The following is a 23,843-nucleotide window of genomic DNA, read 5'->3' as shown; positions in this document are numbered from 1 at the left end:
TCTGGCAGCTACATCCATGAAATAACTACACTGCAAAAATTACAGACTAAGAAACATCTCATAAATATATCAGAAAACAGCTCCAATGACAAATCTGAGATTAAAGAGCTGTTTTAAAATCTTGTTATAAAAATGGTGGCTTGCTTTAGCTTTGTTAGCTTTAGCTAAAGCTAAAAAAACTTCGTAATTAATGTAATTAATGTTACTACATAAGCCACTGTAGCTACGCTTGTGTTAACTCAAACTAACAAAGCTAAAGATAGCCACCATTTGCATAACAACTTCTAAAACAGGTCTAGCTTTAGCAAACATAGCATAATCAAATGTAGCTAATATAGTTGTATTTGCTTTTGCTGTAACTACATAAGCTCCTTAAACCATGTAACTAACATAGCTTTGTTAGCTTTAGCATTAGCTATGTATGGTTGATGGTGGCAAAAATAGGTTTAAAGTGGCAAAAATGGCTATTGTAATTAATTGGTAAATGATGAATGGTATTAGAAAGTGACAAAAAATGGGTTACATGAGGCAGAAATAGGTTTAAAGCTCCAAAAATGGGTTAAAAGTTGCAAAAAAGTGACAAAATTGGTGGGAAAAAGTGATGAAAAGGTGACAAAATATGGAAAAAGTTGGCTTTTAAGTTGCAAAAATTGGTTAAAAAAGGGACACAAAATGGTTAAAAAAACCACAAAGAGAGTAAACAATGGCTTTTAGCATTTATGGTCATACTCACCTAGCACCTAGTCCATTTTCAAGTGTTCACATGCAAATTTAACTGATCTCTGTCTAGCTGTATTTGTCTGACTTTAAGAAATTGGATTTAGCATGATTTCAGTCATGCTCGCATGCGAAACCTGCATTTTAAAACTTCAGTTTAAGTCAGATTAACACGATAATTTAAGTTTTTCTAACTCTAAGTAAAGCTTCTCACTAATATCTTTTACAGGGGGGCACCAGTTCTTAACTTCAGCTTTGAGCAGAAGATTTGGATGACAACATTTAAAGAGGCGTTAAATCCGTTATCATCCTTAATCTTGCCTTACAGCTTTCCTCCAACTTTCCCTTCAGCAATCAGAGCAGTAGCCACTGTCTGCCATCATTAAAAGTTTTAGAAAAGGTTTGATTGCACTGCTTGAGGAGCTGAGACTTTTTCAAAGTGGTAAAACTGTGACCAAGACCGTTATTTTTGTTTTTGAAGAGGTGTGTCAAATATAAACAGATACACAGCAGTCTCTCAGTGATTATGTATGATGACTATCCTCTTTTCTAAAGCGCTTTCATTGATTTTCCGCACCCATTCTCCCTTTTAGTGAAAAGACAACGCCACCCTCTCCTCCTCCTCACCCATCCCTCCGTCCTTGTGTCTCCAGAGGTGTGTGTGCCTCCTTCACCCAGCGTTAGGCTCTCCCACTGACTCTCCCATTACTTCAGAGACCCCTCTTTTCCAGCCCCTCATCTGAGGACTGCCGCCATGTTTTTAAAGGGACCGCGTCAAGCCGCACTTTGGAGGACATTGCACCCGGATCTAAAGCACTTTCGACTTCAAAATAAAATGTAAGAGTTTTTTTTTTTCATAGAAATTAATTTCATTTAAAAACATGTATTCCTCTTACATGGAACTCAGTTGTACCCAAGAGGAGGAGCAGATATGAACTTTTTTTTGACTGTGGTGACCCAACCAATACTTACAACTAAGATACATTAAAATATTGAAAATATATTTCTTACTTTAACAAGTAAATTAGCACTGCAAAACTACACCTTTAGCTTATATATTAAGATGCAGAGCAACAGTCACCTGAGAGGGAAGCTAAAAGAATTAAGGCTGCCCCCTGCTGACTGGCTGATTAATAGACCATACACCCCGCCTCCCCCATGTTAACAGATGGGACCTTGGTCAAACAATAAACTTAAAATAAACGTTCTGTTTAATAAGTAACTTCATATAAAAGAGTAGATGTAATTTTATAATAGATAGACCTGGTGAGGCTCCTCACAGTACGGTAAACCACATCAATACAGCAGAGGAGGAAAGGAGGAAGAAACACCGAAAAAATTACAAATTCAGTCTCAAAACGTTCTTTGTCTTGACTCCACATATTGTCAACAGTGCAATATGTCAGCATCTGCTGAGCAGTATTTTGGCTTTAGTTCAGGAAAATTGAACAAGTTGGAGAGCTTCTGTCCATTTTTATACACAGTGAATGCTTTTAACATTTACATAGCGGTTGCATCACAGTATCACACCCAGCATTGTTCCACCTTGCAGGCACATTTCAGGCAGGAGTGGTTATAGTAATTTGTTGGCCACAAGACAAATAAGATGCCCTGAAAAAGCTAAAAGCAACCACAACCAGTTAATAAAATGTTTTAAAGCCTATCTTTTCTGTTGGTAAAAGGCCACAGGACACATCCATCTCAGTTACTACCTACATTTATCAAAATATATACCTGGTTCAATAACTCAAACTCAGTATTTTAGCATTTCTCAAAAAATAAAATATTTTTATACACAGTACTGTCCATGAATTTTAGGCATGTTAAGGCCAAAAACTGAGGCTACAGATGTGGCCAGTGAGCTGCCTGAGGGCACCATGAGAAGGAAGGCGGGTTGACACAACGCCGGTCATGCTCTGGATGTCCTTGCATCATACCAGGGGCATGGGAAAATAATCTGTTTAGAAAATAACAAAGTCCACACCTTCAGGGCAGAGTGAGGGATGGCTGTGGTGAGTAAGCATGGCCTGGGGTACTGTCTGGGCGGGCAGGGGAGTTGCCATGAGCCCCTGATTGTGCCACTGATGTCCCAAGGTTCCAAAAACCACAGCAGTCTCTGTACGGATTACAAGGTGAAATGCCATCAAGCTTGACCTTGGCTGCTGGGCAACACACGTGTGTCGACATGTGTCAAGCTTGACTCTGGCCGCCCTCCCTCCCTCTCCAGCCTTGGAGTAAAAGACTGTTGTATTGGAGTAAAAGTGCAGTTACTTGTCTAAGATTTTCTCAAACAGAAGTAAAAAATGACTGTTCAAGTCATAAATCTAGTCATAAAAAAGATTAAAAGAAAAAGAATACTCTAATGGTGCGCAAGGTGACTAAAAAAATGAAGGCTTTTATTTTGAAGGTATAACCAGAAGTCCCACGCCGTCTTACGTCAATGGCTTGACGTGAGTTAGTGAAGCAGGATGACAGCTGAACGGGTCTCAAAGGCACAGCAGCGCAGTGACTAATTTAACAACAATCACCACAAACTCCTGTTTAGAGAGAAGGACCGGCACATTTCACTGTTTGTCGCGTTTTTATCAACTAACTGAAGCCTTTGAGTTTCTCAGAGGACATTAACTGTTACCTTCACGGATACTGTTTCTCTTTTTTTCACCAAGAGCGAAAAAGATCCGAGTCCGGATGTGCCAGCAGTATTTAGTTTTTCGCATGGCGTAGGCACCTTTCCTCCAGCAGCAGATTCTTGATGTTCGGTGGGTCGGAGGAGGCCCTCGGGTCGACCGCTTATCCAACTATCATTAACTTTACACCTGAATTTGACCGAATTCTGTGGAAAATGATCAACGAAATGATTGTGCAATAGAGAGGAAGAGAAGCCCTGCGTCCTGACTACCTCAGTTTGAGACTGTGGAGAGAGCGAGGAAGCACCGCCAGGAATACGGTTCCGTTTTCTTCTGTAAGCCCAACGACTACGCGGGTTCAAGGTTTCGAGAGCTTTTACCACGGGAGAAGAAGGAGAGGAAATATTTCAGCTCTTGTCTCGTGTGTGTGAGTGTGGAAGTGCGAGTGTGAAGCCCTCAGAGGACCGGGAAAACCTTCACGATGACGGGCAGCTGCACCCCGGCGGACATGGTGAGAGAATTGACAGCTTTTCACCCTTAAATGTTATCATACGTGTATTTCCACAGGGGATTCACCTATAGGTGCAACATAAGAGGGTTTTAGGGTGTTATCTGTGGCTGCTTCCTTCATCTTATGTACAGTGCTGACATAGACGGGCCCACTATAACAGTGATAGTGAACTATGCATCCTAAAGGTTCCCACAGTTGGCTTGTGGATATCTTGGCTATCTTGCATGGTAAACTCTTTCACTTTATCAGAATCAACCAGTTACGTTTGACTTTGTATACCTTTGGTAATCAACAATTTGAATAATATTGTTCTATACTTCCAGGCAGCCATTGGCACCCATAGATTTTTCTGAAGCTTTAAAGTGAATACCAGTAAGCTCTTCAACCTCATGACTTCCTTCTCTATCGCTCACAGCTTCATGTTTGTATAATTTTGGTGCCATGTTATTAAAAAAGATTGTGATGCTGCTCCAAAAAGATGTATGCAACAAAGAGCCCAACGTTATGTATATTAAATGCCACTTGGGTAGTTTGAGCTGTCATTTATTCATTTATCATACTTTTGTTTTGTAAACCAACTTGAGGGCTTGGAAGTGTGATAAGCTTCATTCAGTATGAGATAATACTTTACAAACTATGAGTTATCTGGAAAGTATACATTTGAAGTATAATTTTCATTATTTTAAAGGCTTTGCTGATTTTTAGTACACCATGTTACACAAAAGAAAACAATACAGTCTCTGTTATGTCAATAATCCAGGGGTGTCCAAACTTTTTTCACTTACCTAAATAATCTGAGCATGAATGGGCAACCCCTCACCCTTAGTGGATTTAAGTTAGTAAAATTTATCCAATATAGTTTAAGATATGCTTAGTTGTTGAATATGCTGGTCAGGGGGCCCTATTTGCTCCAGGCTACTACTGGATCAGCCCCTGGCCTTGATGAGAATGCCGTTCTGTGCAGCGGAGAGGGGAGACAGCAGTGGCTTATCTCTAACCTTAAGATACAAAAAAAGAGCAATCAAAATGAAGCTGCCAAACTTCATTTGAGTGTTGGTTTATGACCATTACTGGTAGAACAATCTTTATAACAAATTCTCTTTGTCAAAATGTTTGTTTATAGAATTAATACAGCTGTTTTGATAAGTGTCAGATCCATTGAGTACAGTTCTTTCAAGCACAAGCTTAATGCTCTAATTTGATCAATATTATATTTTTATAATTTCCTGCAGGACACTTAAAAGTGGACCACAGGCTCTATATTTGGCCTGTTGACCACTGTTTGGACTAGAGATGCACTGATACCACATTTTTCCACACCAAGTGCGATTACAAGTTCTTACTTTCAGTTACCCACCAAAGTAAAAAATGAGTAAGTAGTAATGCCATAACTATTCATAAAATTATTTGAATATTGTTTTTATTTTCATCAGATGGTCTTCACCCATCCATTTGGCAATTTATCAGTGCATAGTTTTCTTTCTCCTCATTTATGTTAAAATACCACCAGACTGCAGACATGGCTCCAACATAGATTAATAACTTTGAGAGGCTAACATCATGCTGTAGAATGGTCCTGAGTACAGTCTCTGCAATGCTTCATGAGTCCGAATACACAGGCTTGGTATCGGTATCTGTGCATCCCTAGTCTGGACATGCCTGTAATAATAAATAGGAGGGTTGTCATAATAGCAGAAATTTACACTTCAACATGATTCTTTAAAAATCTACCATGTAAAACCAGCTTTGTTTAGACAGACATAGAAGTACATCAGCATTTTAAAGCATATCTATCCCTGTCCATTGGCTAAAGTGGGCAAATAAGTTGCAAACATTTTTTCAATTAGGACAACGTGCATGAAATAGATGTCGATTTTTTAAGCTTTAGCATTTTCCAGTCAGAATCATGAACACAACAGAGGTCTTTTTTAGTTCAAAACCATCCTAATACCTAATAATTATTATTGCTTTGGGAAAACTTTTCCTCTTTTGTTCCATTTTTAACCTAAAGTTACTGTAAATGAAAGAGAAGACTGTCTAAGGTGTACCCATTTGCAAAATGCCTCTACTATTTAGCCAATCAGCAGGAGTTTGCCTGCAATAGTTGATAACTAGAAACAAGAATTTGCCCTGTACTGGGTTTGTGTTATGTTGTTCAGCAGAATTAGATTATTTTTTCTCCACACTGCTCCACCACCGCACACCATGCACTGAGGGTTCATGCTTGATGGTGTAACCTTTTGGATTTATACCAGGGGTGTCATACCGTCCAGCCAGTAAGCAGGTCTGATATGGCCTGTTTCATAGAAGCAGGATACTTTTAAGGTTTCATATTTTGTATGCCAGATATGAATAAATTTTGATTTAGTGAAGCAACATTTTTTACTGAAGGAACGGCCTGTTGGGAGCCTGAAGTGCAGGCACCTCTTGCTGGGTTTGCCCAAATGATCCGGGTCCCTAAAAGAGCCAGAATTCCAATCATTATTTCCCAGGACTTCTATTATTTTTGTTACTGTGGTGCTGATGTGGGGATAGATATAATTAGCTTTTTACTAGTGTCATATCTAAATGTAAAATTCTGAAATCACAACAGCTCTTGTTTTTCTGTTGCTCACCTTATAGTCATTATAATGGATTACCTTACTGGTTTATTTTCAAATTGGAGGGTTGATTTAAATGTTAATTAAACATAAAGATAGTAAAATAGACAGAAAACGTGAGCCACTGGGTTTCACAAAGTGGTCAGCTGTGTTCCTGGATATAATCCACGAGTAGTGAACAAGCCAAAAGGAAATACAAAGGTGCAAAGGACTGGTTTTGTCCTACAAGAACATGTTCAGACATGCTCAAGCTAACTGTGTTTTTCTTGTCCTTGGATTAAACTAGAGTCCAAGTTAGGTCATATGGCCCACTCTTCCAAAACAAGCCTCTCTCTGCCTCTCTCTTGTGTTGACTGTTTTATGTGCGACATTGTGAACCTCAGCATCATAAGGTTCTATTGTACAGCAACTGGAGCTAATGAGGAAGTTCTTTTTCTGGTTTGCAGAGACTGCTCATACCTGCTGATGCAGTTGTACTTTAACAGACGGCTGAACTTTATGACCTTAAGTACATTATCATCATCAGGTGACTTTATCTGCTTACCCCCACCCTCACAAGACACTATCCTCTTATGACTTAGTTTTACACAAGCTTCCTGGTTTTGTATTTTGAGCTGTCACCCAAAAGATTTATGCCATCTCCTTGTGAGTAAGCTGTTTCTTAAATTAAAGGCATATAAAGTGTGTTCTGTCAGGTTTAACCAATCTCAGACATAATATTCCCCTTCTGTCTGCCAGTCATTTTAGCTTTGAGTGCATGGTGGCTCTAAGAATATGTCCAGGTCTATGTATAGAAAGGATAAAACCACGTAATGTGCCCCGTGGATGCAGAGACCAGCCATCCCAGCTGTGCCTGCACTCCTGCTACGTCCATGTTCAGCTGATCCCCTGAAACAGCAGGTCCATTATGCTGTCAGGATATCAGGACAAAGCTGTGAGGAAGTTCAATGTGTGTATGCATGGTCTTATTAAAGCTAAAGCATCTAAGTATAGCACATAGGAAGGAATCTCCATGGATTATCGACTTAATCAGGAGCCAAATCTTTCATATTATGACCTGATATAATGCAGAAAATAAATCCTCCTGGAAACTACAGAAAATTCGTAGAAAGTTGAATGATAAGTCGCCATCTGTGCTCATGAGAGAGGTTACATATTACCTGTACTTTGAGCTTTTCAGAGGACTGTGTAAAGTTGTTGTGGTTTTATTATTGCTCAGTGTTTACCTGACAGAGATGCTCAAACTTTTCTGTCCTGATAATTATTCAGATACCTAGATCTGAATACTGACTGACAAATTGCTGGAAAATAAATCTTCAAAGTTGTAGTTCTCTTGCAGACTAAATAAGATCTTCCTTCAGGATTTTTCTGTATTTTGCTGCATTAATGTTACCCTTCTTTACAAGCCTTCCAAGGGCCAGCTGCTGAGAAGCATCCCCATAGCATGATGCTGCTATCACCATGCTTTACATTGGGGATGGTGTGTTTTGTGGTGATGTGCAGTGTTTGGAGTCCACCAAACATAGTGGATATCTTCTCTGTGCCTTTTGGTGAACTCTAGTCAAGATTTAACATGAGTTTTCTTTAACAGCTTCCAAGGAGGGTGAATACTTTCTATAGGCACTGTACTTATTCCTATTACTCTACTGCTTTTCCCTTGATCTTATCACACAAGCCATTTATTATGAGGACAACATGTTAAGCTAATGCTAGCTGGAGCACACTGCCTTTCCTAAAATCTGTTATACATAGCTTTTTTTTAATTCACTGAATTGGAAGCTAGCCAACATTTTGCGTGTTTGCACAGTGGTAAAATACTCAGACGACTATGCAATAACTCATATCTCTGCTGTGCAACACTGCAAATTTGTACCCATGGATTATTTCTTCAAACACTTTTACTTTTGTATACAGCTTTATTTCTTCAGTTTGTTCCACTTTTTGATCTTAATGTGTTGTTGCTCATCTTGGGTCACATTTCTGCAATGTGTATAAGGGTGCACTCACACTAGGCCATCTGTACCATGCCGTATTATTATACATGTTGATGACTCAGTATACATAAGTATTGTTTTTTTGGCTGTAAAATTCCAACAGATTCATACGATATCTGCTCTAACACCAGGATTATTTCACCTGACCTGGGATCAGTAGGCTACGTTAACTATACAGAGCCCAGTGAGAAGAGAGAAAGCGGTTCATAGTGGAGAATTATTGCGCACAGCATAAAATGTTGAGCCTTATCAGAGTTCCAAGCACTTCTGCTGAATGAAACCTGGACTTTTGAACTCGTATGAGCCCCTACAGTCATTCCTCTGTGTGTCTGTATCCTATCTGAACCCCCTGGCATTCCTTTATGCGCCATGAACTGTGCCATCTCTCTGCGTAATTCTGGATGCCTTTCAGTGGTGCACCAAACAAGCTCTCATGTCATAGGACAGCCTGTGTCCAGAGCAGGATTACATGTTCAGTTAAAAAATTTTTTTTTAACAATGATGAGAGCAATTTAACCATCTGATGAGAGCTGGAGGTGAATACGCCACAGGAATAATAAACAATGTTCCGTTCAAACGTCAGTGATCAAGATCATAATTTCACTCCTTGATGACATGACATAGAATTAATGGCAAATTAATTCGGTGGATGATAGTTTGTCATTATAATTGTATAATAAGAGAGGTTAAATCAGCTGTGTGATTAACCCCGGCACACACTTGTCCATGTATTTGGCAGACTCCCCTTCACGCATGGAGGATGAAAGGTGTTTGTTATCCTGTGAGATGCTGTTTGTGACTCAGTCAAGGGAAGAAGCTTTATTTCCCCAACCAAAACAACCTCTCACAGTCAATAAAGCCTGACTTTGATAGAAACTGGTCAGAAATGTGGACTGGACTGGGATCCATTAGAATTAGGTTGTAGAGGAGCTGCGTAAAGTTAAATTCCTCAGCTCTTATAAAATCTTTGTTACTTGTTGAAATACACTGAGACAAAATCTATAGATCTCTCTCTCTAGAAAAATATCCTGCTCTCTCTCTCTCTCTTTAGGGCAGTCTGTTGAGTGTGCAGCTGCTGCCTGGTGTGCTCTCTGCGCTCTGGTCCTTTTGTTGATACTTCACGCTACGTCACATTCCCGCGCTTGCGCTCCTTCATTTGCATCCGTGCTGCACTGAAGCACGGAATGATTGCACTCACACTGGCCAGACGTACCAGACAGGTCCAGGCATGGTACGGATGGCCCAGTGTGAGTGCACTCTTAGAGAAAGGTTATACCTGAATCTCCCTTCAGCAATAATAGAGTATTTTTGATTCTGATTCTGAAATGCTAAGATTGCCAAAGAGCACCTGAGGGAGTATTTTATTTGCATATTTAATTTAAATATTTAAATGAGTTTATCTTTGATCATAGACTAAACAAGCTCAACTTACATTAGAGGTATTCATCTCTCTGTCCTTCAGCTCACAGTTCAAGCTAAAATGCATTGTTTACCCAAAAGCATCAGCACAGTTTTAAAATGCCTAAGGTTTCTGACTGGTTAAGGGTGCTAAAAGTTAGTTCTTGCCACTGAAACTTTGTTAAATGGGCGTAGGTGCATGGTGGGTTAATGTTGGGTCTTTAGTATAACATATCAAATAGCACAGTCTGGACGTCAACTCTTTGTAAAGTGTCTTGAGATAACTTTGGTTATGAATTGGCAGGCACTATTAAAATAAAGGTTTGACTTGCCACTCATAAAACAGTCACAGCCTGTGGCGGCTGCATGACATCCATGAAGGTGCACAAAATTTTACTAGCGCAAAGCAGCTGAAACCTGGCTTATGCATCTTTATAAAGTGTCCTGTGCAGCGCATAGGTGTGCTTGCATTTTTTGCCAGTCTCTGATCCCACTGAAACAGTTACTGCAAAGAAGAAAGGAGAAGAGAGATCAGAGGTGAGGGAAAATATGGCCGCTCTATCAGCTGAGGCAGAAGATGAGGGGATTTTTTGCACTTGTGAGGCCAATGAGAGAAAAATGGTTGAGAATATGCTTGTCTGATATTTTTTGGATGCTGGCGAGTAGATGTGACTTGTTGTATCGCCATATATCTCATTCTCCAGTACACACAATTTGCTTGCAGACATACTTAGAGACTGTCAGTAACCAGCAGGCCAAAGCCGGTCTGCATCATTATGACATGTAGTTGCCTTTTTGAGTTGTTTCTTCGTGCATAGGCTTCTATGGAGGGTTTAAGGCTAAACAGACCTAAATCATGGGCTATGGCATAGCCTGAATAAGGATTTTAAAATGACTGAAGATCTGTAGTTTCTTGAAAGATTTGTTAGTTTTGATTCTGTCAATAATTTAAAGAGATTGCATCATTTGAAAACATGTGCCAATGAAAATTATGGATGCATAAAAGATTTGAACAGCCTAAAATGACAGTAACATTAATAATCTTGCATTTTATGTTGTATTTTAGGTATTCTAGGTAATGGTATCTGTGTTGTAGCAGATATTTCTTGTACATCACAGCCTGAACATCACTCAGCCAGATTTCTTTGGTTCAAGGCTCCAGCGGCACTGCTAGTGTCTCTTAACAACACACTGAATTCCTGCCAGCTGGTTTAAAGCTCAGCCTGATTTGTGCTCTAAAATTTCCCTGTAGGGGAAGTATCACATTATTATCACATCATTCATCCCCAGGGTCGGGCGTACAGTTCACTTCTCTAACATCGAAGTAGTGATCTTTTTTTATCTGCTAACTCTGGAGCATTGTTTTAAACCGGCTTTTATTTTTGCCAGAGCTGCTGTCTTCAGGCTCATGTTATTCACATGCCTTATGCAAAAACACAAAGGTCAAATCCTGCACATCGGAAACACGGTGAATATTACTGCCAGTGTAAATCTCTGGAAAAATGTTTTCCCTGTGTGGCTATAACTCGCATCAAACTAGCTCCATGTGTTCTGAGAGGAGATGTGGAGAAATATGCATTTAACTTATCCTGTGCGGTTACCATCATCTGCAGCAGATGCAGATTCACCCTACACCCCCCCCCCACCCCCCCAATCTCCTTCCTTCATAGTCTGTGTATGTGAGCGTACACACTCTTCTGCAAGCTGCATGGAGTGGGAGTGGGAGTAGGAGGAGAGGAGATTGCTGCTGCCAAACATTGTGGGTGAATGAATCTGAGAGAGAAAAGGAGGGAGGAATAGTCATGCCTCTTGAGAATGGAGAATGGCATTTTTCTCTGTCTTTGAAAAGTAAAAGGAAAGAGGAGAGGAGGAGGGGTTGAGGGATAGGAAGAGAGAGGTATGGGGGAGGGAGAGGGGCAAGAAATTACCTCGCTCCAGGCAGAACTCAGAAGTGCTGACAGGGACGTAATGGTGGCTATGGCAACAGTGGGACGCTGGGATCTGAGAGGTCTGGATGCCCTTGTGAGTCAGTATGTGGAGGGATTTGGGTGGGGGTTCACTGCAGGTATGAAGAAATGAGAGAGCGTGAGGTAGGAGAACAAAGCACCTCAGATAAGCTCATATGAATAAATATTCTCAAGAGAAGACAAAGAGGCCTATGGAGCTGATTTTCAGACATCAATGCTCTAGATGTGTCCCTGCACAACAGATATGGGAGAACGATCTACACAGAGAAGTACATGACGCTTCTAAGACATGCAAATGAATTATGAACCATGCTTGTCCTGCTTTAAACCCCTATGCTCCTTTTCCTAGGGGGAATAAGGACCATATGATTGACATTTTTCACTTTATTTTACTCACTGAACTATTAATTGGCAGATTAAATAAAATCTGGATCATAACCACAGCTAGACTTTTGAAACCAGTCAGATTTTTGTTGGCAGGGTTGAGAATGGGGAACAACTGCAACACTTTGGGATGAAATCAGAGCAAGAATGTGCAGCACAGTAAACATAGTGTGAGTGCTGATATGTCAGTGTTTAACAATTCAGAGATGATTTCAATACCCCAAGTAGAGTCAGTTGACCTAACTCTGGGAGGATATGTGGGCAGACTTTTCCCATAATGCTCTTGGGCAGAGTGTTTATATGTGTTAGGATGCTGCCTGTTGTATATTGATCACTACTGGGATTCCTTTGCTCATGTTTCTGGTGTATTGTTGTTGTTTTTTTAGACACTTCTGCACCATGAGTGAAGTTATCCACTGAGCCACTGTAGCAGCAGATGGACAGCAAATGGAAGTATGCTGGTCTCCATCAAAAGGTGTTCTTAGCGCTGTCTTCGTTGCTTGGCTTCAGCCTGTACAGAGAACACAGTGTTTTGCCACAAGTCTTCTACTCAGGGTGCTAATCTTGATGAAGTATGAAAAAAAAAAATCTAATGAGTCAGTGTTATAAATTCTTACCTTCAGAAGTGTTAATTCAACCTGGAACTTGTGAGAATTATGTAAACTGTAAAATGCTAAATTTAACACTATGGGAGATGAAGTAACACTGACAGTTTTACTGTAAGGGTTGTAATCAAGAAAAATAAAACCAATCTGAGAAACTGTCAAAAAGCTGCCGTTCTTTGACTCTCCACTTGAGGCAGACTCCAAAAGCCAAATGATCTCCATTAGAGTCCATATCGACAGCTCACTTTGAAAACAAGTATTAACATGTTTATAACATGGTACAATAAACAGTTGAGTTGATTCTCTTTTATCTCTCTTTTGGTAAAAAATGTATAGAAGGTGGAATTTTGATAACTTTTCTGTTTATTTTTTATTTATTTATTTTTTTTCAGATTGAATCTTTTACGACTAACGACCATCACACATGATTTATGTGCTGGCAGTATATGGTCCAATGGTCCTGCACTACCTGAGTGCTCACACTGTACGAGTGAATTCAGGACAGAATGTGATGAATATCAGTGGGCTTTCCTTGGAAAAGTCTCACATCCTTAAGTTGAATCTTTCTCCCACACAGAGATAAACAGCGTCACCAGAAAGCATATCTAGCAGCTAAACAATGAATATTAGCAGGAAGTCTGTCGGGAGGCTTGTTTCCAGCTCATTTATGTCCTGTAACATAAGGAAGATGCATCAAAGAGGCATTCAGCTGTTTTCATGTTCATAAAGGAATAAATGTCCCAGAAGTTAGAGAATCTTCTCACTCGCTGTGCGAGTGTGAGCAGTTGTGTGACCTAAACATCAAACATGCTAGAAATCCATCTAACCAGTCAGGAGCAGCTGCTCGGGCCATGGTCAACTGTTGTGTTTCCCTGCAACACAATCCTGATTGTATGTGTCGGATTGGAGCCGATACAAGCATTTTTAATTGGTCAGAGATAGGCAGTTTGATCCGATCAGCCCAGCCAATCATTTACCTCAGCTGTTGTAGACGTAGCACAATTTACAAAAGGCTGTAAACGCACCAGTAGTGGTAGCAACATTAGCATTCCTGTGTTTAAAATGTCAGCAATGTGGAAAAACTTCAAACGTGAGAGTGAAAACAGTCCAATGGCCACTTGCAGAATCTGTAACATGGCCGTCTCACGAGGTGGTAGCAGCAGAGCTGCGTTTAACTCTACAAATTTTAGCCGTCATCTCCAAACTAAACATGCAGTGGAATCGAATACGTTGACTTCACTATAGCAACAGGCAGCTTCCCCAAAGCAACAACCTCTGGATTTCAAGAGGAAAGACAAGTACCCTTGAGGGAGCATAAGGCCAAAAAGATAACAGAAAAGGTGGTTGAATTCATCGCTTTGGACAACCAGCTCATCTCCGTGCTGGAGAATTTGGGTTTTTGTTGTCTTCTTGAGCTGTTGGACCCACGCTATGCCCTGCAGTCTCGACATTACATTACTGACACTGCCTTACTGGAGCTGTACAACAAAGTGACAGCATACTAGAGAACTCAGAAAGCAACTTCACCGCCGTTAGCTTCACTACAGACACTTAGAGCTCTGATGTTTGCCCCATGTCACTGCTGAGTCTCACTACACAGTCTTCCACCTTTGAGTTAAAGTGTACATTATTTCATGCACGCCAGTTTCATTGGTCTCACACAGCAGAGCATGTAAAGCAGGCCGTTGAAGATGCTATTTTTCCTAAACAAGAAGCTTCATTTTAAAGTAACAGTGGGTAAAGAAATTAAAGTGAGGGAGGAAAAACTAATGTAGCAGCTCTAGTTGCACTCTAGAGTGCCTTGTATTTAATATTTGGGTTTTATTGCAATGTAATGTTTTGATTCATGTCTCAGATTAAGCTGCTACATTTTAATAAGGATATTTGTTTCGAATCTGTATGATTCATATGTTTTTGATCCTATTCAAGTTAAACTGTTTACAGCAATTTAAGTGGAGTTAGGATGTTTTTAATTCATTTTTTAGTTCAGTTTTTCTTGTGACTAATATAGTCAAGTTAATTACCACTTCCAAGTGGAATTATATTTCAGATTCATTTATTGAATTAATTTGTTATTGTGACTATTGACTCTGATTTCACTACCTCTAAGTGGAACTGATGTTATTTGAGTTTTTTTTTTTTCGTTGACTGCTCAGGTCTGTCAGCTGTTTTGACTACTTTTAAGTGGATTTTTGATTGTCTGATTTAATTCAAACACTTCACTAAGTGAATATGTAACTTTATTTTTGTTGACAAATGATTAAAGTGAAACAGAGCTATTACACCATTCTGAGCAGAAATGTGCTTTTATGTTTTTTTACAACAATGTTGGCTGTACTTAGTTAAATGAAATACGTTTTAAATATCTAGTAGTTATTCAGTTTACCTCAGTTATTTTTGCAAACAAAAACAATTGAAACTTTAATCTAGGTAATTATGAGTAACGGATTGAGGGGCAGTATAATGCAGGGGGATAATTAATATTAAAAAATTGGATTGGGATTGGAGGCCAGAAATGCTGATGGGGCCAACCCTGGTTTTAGTCTATGTCACTTCAGTGAAGTATAAAAGTAGGATCTCTGAAATCAGTGAATGCTGTCTGCTTTGCACAACAGGAAACTTTTGCAAGAAAAAATACATTAAAATGCTGATAAACAATGTAGTTTAAGAATAAATGAATATATAGATTTCTGTTTTGGAACCGTTTGTGAAATTACAAATTGAAAATTATTGAACGCATGACCATTTAGTGGTTTCTCATTTGTCCAATAAGCATTGACAAAAGAGAGGAAATAAGCTGCTGCTATAGCTGTTATCATCCTACTTAAACTTCATACATATCAGTATCATATCAGTGAAAAAAGTGATACTTTTTACTCATCAGAACATTTTACATGCTACAGTATACAGTGTTAGAATGATACACCATTGTTGTTTTTTACTCCAGTAAAAAAAAGTTTCACTACGTCTTCCAAGGCCATCTTCTTGAGAAAGACAACATAGAAATCAAGCTGTTGTTCTTATGAAAGATGTATACAAAGTGCTTCAATAATTGATCAACCATTAGTAGAGCAGTGAGTAACATTTTGCTTTGCTGACAGATTTGAGTGTGCAACTTCTTCTCCAGGAAAGACGTGGTTACTACAAGTGAAGAGGTGCACACACCTGATATAACAGGAAGATATAAACACTGTGACCACACTCAGATGCCCTGTCAGTTGCTAGACTGGGAAGTAGGATGGAAGGTAAAATCATCAACAGTGGTGTTCATCTATGCAAGTTTGCAGTCATCTGGCTTAACAGGATTTGTTATTCTGTTGAACAGGCAGGTGCAGCATTTGGTGCCAGTAATATACAGCAAGAAAGTTCCTGGTTCTGAGTCAAACAGGGCCTTTCTGTGTAGAATCTGCATGTTCTCATGTGGGTTCTCTTCTGGGTTCCTCCTACAACTCACAGACATGCTTCTTGAGTTGTTGTTGTTCACTCTAATATGCCTGTAGGTGTGAATATTTGACTGTCTGTATGTCAGCCCTGTGATTGACTAGTGATAAGCCAGGCCCCCTCCCCACCTCTCAGCCAGTGACAGCAGGAATTGTCTCCAGCTCATTGTGAGCCCTAATGGGATAACTAGTATAAATAATGGATAATGGATGGATGCCAAGGTAACTGTTTGGACCGTCTGTCTGACATAATGTGTTACTGTCAATTGTGTAGTTTATAAAAGAACAAAAAAAAAATCAATGGAGATCAGGCCACTTTTGATCTATTGATTTGATCTTAAATGTTGTGAGTTTTTAGGCTTTTAGTAAGAGTTATATCATAGATTAGAAAGCTTTACTTGCTGATATGCATTATTATCATGTGCATTAGTATTAGTTCTTATTAAGACTTCCAAGATTAATTGAGTTAAGCATGATTCATCAAGGTCCACAATTTGTGCTTTATTTTTTTATTGCGATTAATCGCATGCTTCATCGCCTCCTTTAACACACCTTGGTTAAGCCACTCCAGCATCTCCGTGCAGCCACAGTGGTGTACGATAAGTCCACCACCACTGCTTAAAGCCTCATTTTACTAACAGACAGCTCAGTGGACAAGTCAGACGTCTTTTGCACCTCATGTTATGAGACATTTACCTTTGTACTGTTCATGTTTTCCTTTAAGATCCATGACAAGTTCATTTTGGTTTGTCATAATCTTTGATCTACCTGTAAAAGTAGATCTGTAAACAGGAAGTCAATCACCCTTAGTTTAAGACAGTAGTAAAATCCCAAATGACACACACATACAAAGAAGTTTTGAATGCAAAATAATGGAATTTTGAAATGCACTAAAAAGGGTGTGATTAATCACGATTAACCAACTGCAGAAATTCTAATGTTAATATTAATCAGGATCAAAAATGCAAATCTTTTGTCAGCCCTAGTTCTTACAAATGTAACCTACACATGAGTTTACCAGTGTATGAATTTGATAGCACCCATCTTTTCAGAATAGATGATGTTTGTGTCACTGTATCAGCATGTGGCTAAAGCTAGCTATGTCTGCCTCTCTGTTGGTGGTGGTTGTGGGGGGTGAAACCCGGAGCTTAGACGGCAGTTAATAGTTCATTCTCACATTGTTCAGAGTCCCCTGGGGCCACACACACATACACTCACACCCACACAGGAGTCAAAGGTGAGTGTCAGGGGTCAGCGGTGTGTTGGTCGCGGATCAAAAAACAATGGGCGGGCAATCTCTGCTGCTTTAAACAGCAATCTCTGTCTGTCTTCCCACCCGAGCTGTGCTCAGCATAATGACCCAGAGCAGTCAGAGGCGGAGAGGTCTGCAGGCGGTGCCCAGCCTCGGGCGGAGCTGCTGACAGAGACTTTGATTGACACATTCAGAGGGACAAAGAAAGAACGCTATTGAACAGTGGTAGTGCCGGTTGGATGTTGGTGTGCTGCTGATGCCATGTGTTGTGAGTCTGAGTCACAGATCACAATTACATCATAGCGCCCGGGTGCACGCGCTGATGCATTGACTGTGACGTTGTCACATGTTGGCCTCGGAGCTCTGTGGAAAGTTCTGACAGTAAGTCATGAAGGGGCTAGTTTATTTTTTTTTTACATTTTTTATTTGAAGTGTAAATACCGAATGAATGTGCAGTTTCAGTAAAATATGAGATAAATGATGTAAATATCCTGCCATAATAACAAAATATTTGAGCAGACACGGATGGAAAATGAATTTAGGTGATGGATAAGCAGCGTGCCATACAATTATTTAGTTTTTAGTCTGTCTTAGAGGGATTGTGTTGTTTCCATTGACAGTGCAGGTTCTAGCACAGTTTTGTCGATGTCCAGCCATCCTCTGTGGTTGTGTAGCACTCATTCAATGTTATTGATGCATGTCTACAACACCAACAGGAAGTCCTATTGAGAACCTCTTATGCATTGATTGCTTATGCAACTGTTTGCTTATGTTGGTGTGTGTGTTTCTGTTTTTGGTGCAGCATGTGTCTGTGCACGTGAAGTCCATAATGAATAGTTATCTTGTTGTATACATACCTGTCATCACTTCTTCTCTCCTCATCTTTAATGTTTGATCCAGCCGATTAGGTATTCAAAAAGGCCAGTAGAGATGTATAATCACAGGAGCTGCTTTGACTGGTAAGAAATCATCCCTTTCATTAGCTATGTGATGCTTTTCTTCCTGCTCATTATTAATTAAAAGCGGCCATATTGGGATGACAGGGTTGATTGAAATTGCTCTATATATCCCTAGGGGCAAGTTTAAGCTTTTTTACTCACTTTCCAAGGAGACGATTTGATGAGTAAATACACCATAACATAAAGTATTATAAAGACATAGTTTGGAAGGTTGGCTAACCCCTCATACATATCACCACAAGCATGTTTTTTAGTTTGCTCTATCCCAAGGCTAGCTATCAGCTGACTGATGGTTACAGCATAGCTGATGTCCCATATAGATTACAGTGGGGTCAGGTGGGTGGGGTTTCTGCATCAGTGTATGTTTGTCAGCCTGAGAAAGAGTGAAAAAAATGTACCAAAACATGGCATAAACTCATTTTTTTCACCATGTTGCATTTAGCTCTGTGAGATTTATTTTAAGTCTATTGTCTTTCAAGTAGGGCAATAGTTTACACAATGGATGACATATTTTAACAAAAAGTACTGAAATTAGCAATTGACTATATTGAGAGATTGTTGGCTAAGTTTCTATATCAAATAGGAAATCATGTTTTTTCAATCTGACTTCCTTTTTCTACCACTGCTGTGGCCTCTTGCAGGTCATTTTAAAGAATGCAGGGTGTCTCACTTGTGTACAGTCATGTGTGTAAGTTTTAGTGATGTAGGGCGCTAAGGATTCACCACAGGGCCTGATATGCCACAACCAAAGATTGTAAAAATAATTGGATAAAGCCTGTGTGATGTCAGCCGTTTGATTAAAATAGGCGGACTCAAACAGCTTTTGAAGCCAATCTGTGGCGGCTTCCATATTGAAATGGCTGTCTCACCTGAACCTTAAATAAAGCTAACGGCCCGCCCACTGAGCTCCACTTTCTGCCAGCTAGCTAGCATTCTGGTTGACAGAAATGTAGCCTCTGCCTGTCAAGTTATCTGTCAATCAAATGACATACGCAAATCAGTGAGGTTTTTCCTAAATATAATCTAAACGACAATGGTGCAAAAAAATGCACCCCCTGCACAGTGAGAGGACATGAAGACATTAGCTAATGAGACACATTTCCTTTTTTGAACTTGATCTTGGTAGAAAAGATCTTGTTGCTTTTCTCCTGACCAGCTTCGGCAGGAGTTTAATTTTACAACTGACTCCACTGATAGAGAACAATGATAATGGCTGCATATCAGGTTAGATACAGCTTTATCACATTCCCAAATTTAGCACCAGTCATACACCAGACCCATAAAGGTCATCAGACCTAACCACTCCCTCATGTTTTATTTTCCTCGATATTTCCTGCTGTGATAAACATTAACTTATCCCATCCTCTTGTGAAATGCAGCAAGGGAGCTGCCAGGAAAAAGTTTTCATTTCATCCATTCATTTGTTTTCATACTTGCAACAGACCCCATCATTTCAGGAAAACGTCACAAGTTTCAAGTGTTAACGGGGCTATGTTGTGTAAGTATTCGCATTAAGGTTTATTGTCAAATGGATCTACTTTATGACACATGTACGCACTTCACAGTGGTTTTGGAGTGGATAAAAACCAAAAGGCCTCTGTGGCAACGGTGGAGGGAATAAATTATATATATATATATAAATTATAGATAATAATATATAAATATATAATATATGATTTATATATAAATAATAAATAGAAATGATACAATAATAATAATAATAATAGCAATAATAATAAATGATATATGATAATATATAATCTAAATAGAAAGTATATAAAAATAAATGAATAAAATTTTCTACAGCTTCTTTACACCTGACTCTCAGTGAAAACCAATAAACATCAGTCTCTCAGATTTTCTGATAAATTTCTGTTTCCCTGCAGTCTGGAGGCTACCACTCATTCTCCTAGACAGTAAATCAACATCAAACCGCTTATTTCAACCCATCTAAGTGCTTTAATCAAACTAACACCATAATTTGGATGTTTGCAGCAGGCGATGATGATAAAACTGCAGTTAAGAGGTTTTGTTGATTATTCTGCTGCGCGTGATAATTCAGGCTAGAGGCACATTTCACAAAGCAAATGTTAATCTAACCAGCGCGATTAAATCTTGAGGATGAAGCAAGCTATTAGATTTCATCTCCAGCAGCCTCGAATGAGACCCTATCTCTTTTAGAGAGCGTTTGCTCTTCAGATCAGCCCCAGCTAGAAGAATAAATTGTTCTGAGTGGCTTTCTAAGAAGAAAAAAGTCAGGCTGTGCTTGTTGGGATAAGGGCTTATTCTGCTGGAAAATCCCCCTCTTTTCAGCAGGCAGTGTTGGCAGGTATAGCTTTGCTCAGGCTGAGGAATGTGTTCGGCTACTTCACTGTTTTGGGGGGCTCCCAGGTTCCTGGCTCAAGAGGAAGCTTGTGGTCTAAACTCTTGATCCTGCTCCTGATCTCTCCAGACAGTGAAAAGGCACTTGTTGTATTCTGCTTGTCCTCATTTCCTTGAATATTAATATTAGAAAAGCAGTGATCGTGACAACATGAACACAGATAATCAGCGCTGATTACCAAACAGGTCAGCAGCTGTCTGTGCTGCACATTCAGGATTTTAAACACTGAAACTGAAGCAAAGCGAGGGCCCTATGATTTCCACGTTAACTGAATTGTAGAATTGGCCAATATTTGGGTTATCCAAATAATGGCTCTGTGGCCACCTATGGCCCTTTTTCAGTAAATTTGAGGTTATTTCCTTTTAATTAGTGAACATTTTATTTATTTACATAAACAGGACACTCTTTCTCATGGTCAAATTAGTGGAAAGGTTAAAAAATGGAATTCCAAAAAAATTAAAATGGAAAAAACGGAATTTGGAAAAACATAAAACAGAATTCGTAGGGCTCTGCACACCTCAGGATCTTTTTCCAAAGCAGTCAGGGTGTGACATAAACGTGTTGTTGTGAGTTATACGTGAGCACTACAAAGTCCAAACTGGACTCTGTATGCCTGCAGTCACCTCTGAAGTATGTTTCCTTCTATTTATGCATGCTCACATTTGCATAGAGAAGCACAACCTGTTCTTCCTGTTAAGTGTGACGTGTTAGCTGCTTTACTCGGCTTTGTCACCCACTCCAACAGTTCATTCCTGTTCCTGAGAAAAGCACAAACTTGAGCTGCACCTAAATGCCTTTGTTTGCATCAACAGCATTGAGGCACACTAGTGTTGGGCGGTTAATCAGGTTTCATTCTCAGTTTTCATTTTGACTTCTTTAAAACAAGAGAACTGAGATTATATCCTGCCATGTTGCTAAGTTTTGTCCATAGGTTTTGTCCATAGCTTGAAAAATGCAGATGAGTTATCACGTCTAATATATGAAGGCATTTCTTTAAAAGTATACAGATTGTTGTTGAGTAACGTTGTTGTTTTCCACTCTGTGTTCACACTGACAGGACCTCTTTCTTCAGCTTGTTGAAAATGTGAATGGAGATCAGTACAAAAACTGTTTGCTCTGGTCAGAACACCAAAGGAGGGCTAAGTAACATCTTCCTCTATTTGTCTGCATTCAGGTTGTGGGGCAGCAGACCCCACACGTTAATTTTTTTTTTTTTTTTTTTTTAAGATTTATTTTTGGGCCTTTTTATGCCTTTATTAGATAGAGGAAGGACAATGAATAGACTCAGAAACAGGGAGGAGAGTGGGGAGAGACATGCGGTAAAAGGCCACAGGACGGATTCCAACCCGGGCTGGCTGCATACATGGGTCGCGCCTTAAACCATTCGACCATCTGCACGTGCAAATTCTGTTTTGTTTTGTTTTGTTTTTTAACCTCAAACTCAACTTTTCCTTATCAATGGCACCGTTGTAGCTCTGTTACACACTGACCTCTTGATGACCTTTTGCTTGTGCTGCAGGATGAGACATAATGTTGATATAGTGATGATTTACAATTGGGAGTCCATGCATTGTGTTGTATTTGCAGAGTGGTGCTTCAGGGATGCACTGGAGTTGGACGGGTAGTGGAACTGCTCTGACTGACTAGAGAGGGGGCAATCTGCTCTGCAGAACAATATGCCAGCGGATTGCAGAGCAGCTGCTGTTTGTGTAAATTGGAGGGACTTTATTTCAAGCTCCCTTCATCTTGCGTATCTGCAATCTCATTCTTTCGGTCACTGCCCAAACCTCTTGATCATAGGTGAGGATGGAGCAAAGATGGACAAGTAAATTGAAAGCTTTGCCTTCCTTCTAAGCTCCCTCTTCACTGCATTAGTCCAGTACGGCACCTGTAACGCTGCTGTTGCTGCACCAATTTCACGGTCCACTCTGCCATCACTCGTGTAGAAGAACCTTAGGTACTTGAACTCCAGTAATTAAGAGTCTAATTAAAACCTTATTAACTTAAGACTCTTTGCATCAAATCCCAGTATGTCTGATCATCTATGCAGTGGCAGCCTATCATCTATGATCCTGACCTTAGCTTCAGCTATGAGCAAAACAGCAGCTTTTCAGACGAGTTAGTACCTTTTGATTTTGAAGAAATGAAACTTGGATACGGTTTGGTTACTGGAGGAAGAAACTGGAAGTGAAATTTGAAAGTCATGTAGACACATACAGAGAGAAAGATGAGCAACCAAACATCTTTGGAAAGTTCTTATTTACTAAAGCAACAATAAGTTTGGCTCATTTTCCAACAGACATATTCTGCCATCAGTAAAGTGGACTGATGTGTTTCATTAAAGAGACACTGTTGCTTTAATGTGACTGAGTTTATAGAAATCCAGCTCGGCTTTGTGTCTCTCCTGTTTACACCAGAGCTTATTTTCACTGGCTAACTCCTGTATCTTTATACAGTCTCTTGTTTTGATGTAAATGACATTCAAAAAAGATTACATAAGAGGGTCTTTACTTGGTGCTCCACAGCTGTTTTTCTGCTACATACTGCATAATTTAAATACATGTAAAACAACAGCACTCATGTGAATGAGCACTTTGTACTTCTCTCTAAGTCAAAGTAGAAAAAGTGTATGTGTAGGAGAAGTAGGAGGTGGGGGTGGATATGGGTGGTGTTTGACTAGCTCAATAAAAGGAGCCTTTCAGCTACACTGGAAACAATTTCCAGCTGAGGGGACATTTATATTAAAGCAATGCCGTGCCAGTGTATGTGTGTGCGTGCATCAGAGCAGCCAGCTAGCAAGAATCAATTGTCCCTCTTCCTGATTCATTTTTGGGACAAGCTGCCATTTCTAAATCAGTGCTTAATTCTGACCTGATATTCACAGCTCTGTGCCAGCACAGTCAGATAGACAATACGTTCTGGGAGAATTAGAGTCAGTGGAGAGGGCTTTTTTTTTGTTCCCAGAGAGGGCAGACGGAGCAGTCATCCAAAGGTCAGGCTACATCG

At 39.7% G+C, this 23,843-nt stretch overlaps 1 protein-coding gene across 1 annotated transcript in view; it reads left to right on the top strand.

Annotated features, from left to right (window-relative positions):
* The first annotated feature begins 3,154 nt into the window (after window positions 1–3,154).
* The window catches only part of ubl3a (ubiquitin-like 3a), a 59,608-nt gene continuing 38,919 nt past the window's right edge, over window positions 3,155–23,843 (top strand). Inside the window, exon 1 of the mRNA XM_041801223.1 lies at window positions 3,155–3,855. Coding sequence (XP_041657157.1) covers window positions 3,826–3,855 — 30 coding nt within the window. The 5' untranslated portion in view covers window positions 3,155–3,825. The remainder of the gene's footprint in view (window positions 3,856–23,843) is intronic.

This window comes from Cheilinus undulatus, linkage group 12, assembly GCF_018320785.1.
Source record: "Cheilinus undulatus linkage group 12, ASM1832078v1, whole genome shotgun sequence".
NCBI lineage: Eukaryota > Metazoa > Chordata > Actinopteri > Labriformes > Labridae > Cheilinus > Cheilinus undulatus.
The sequence above is the reverse complement of the archived record's forward strand: the minus strand, read 5'-3'. Positions and strand labels throughout refer to the sequence as shown.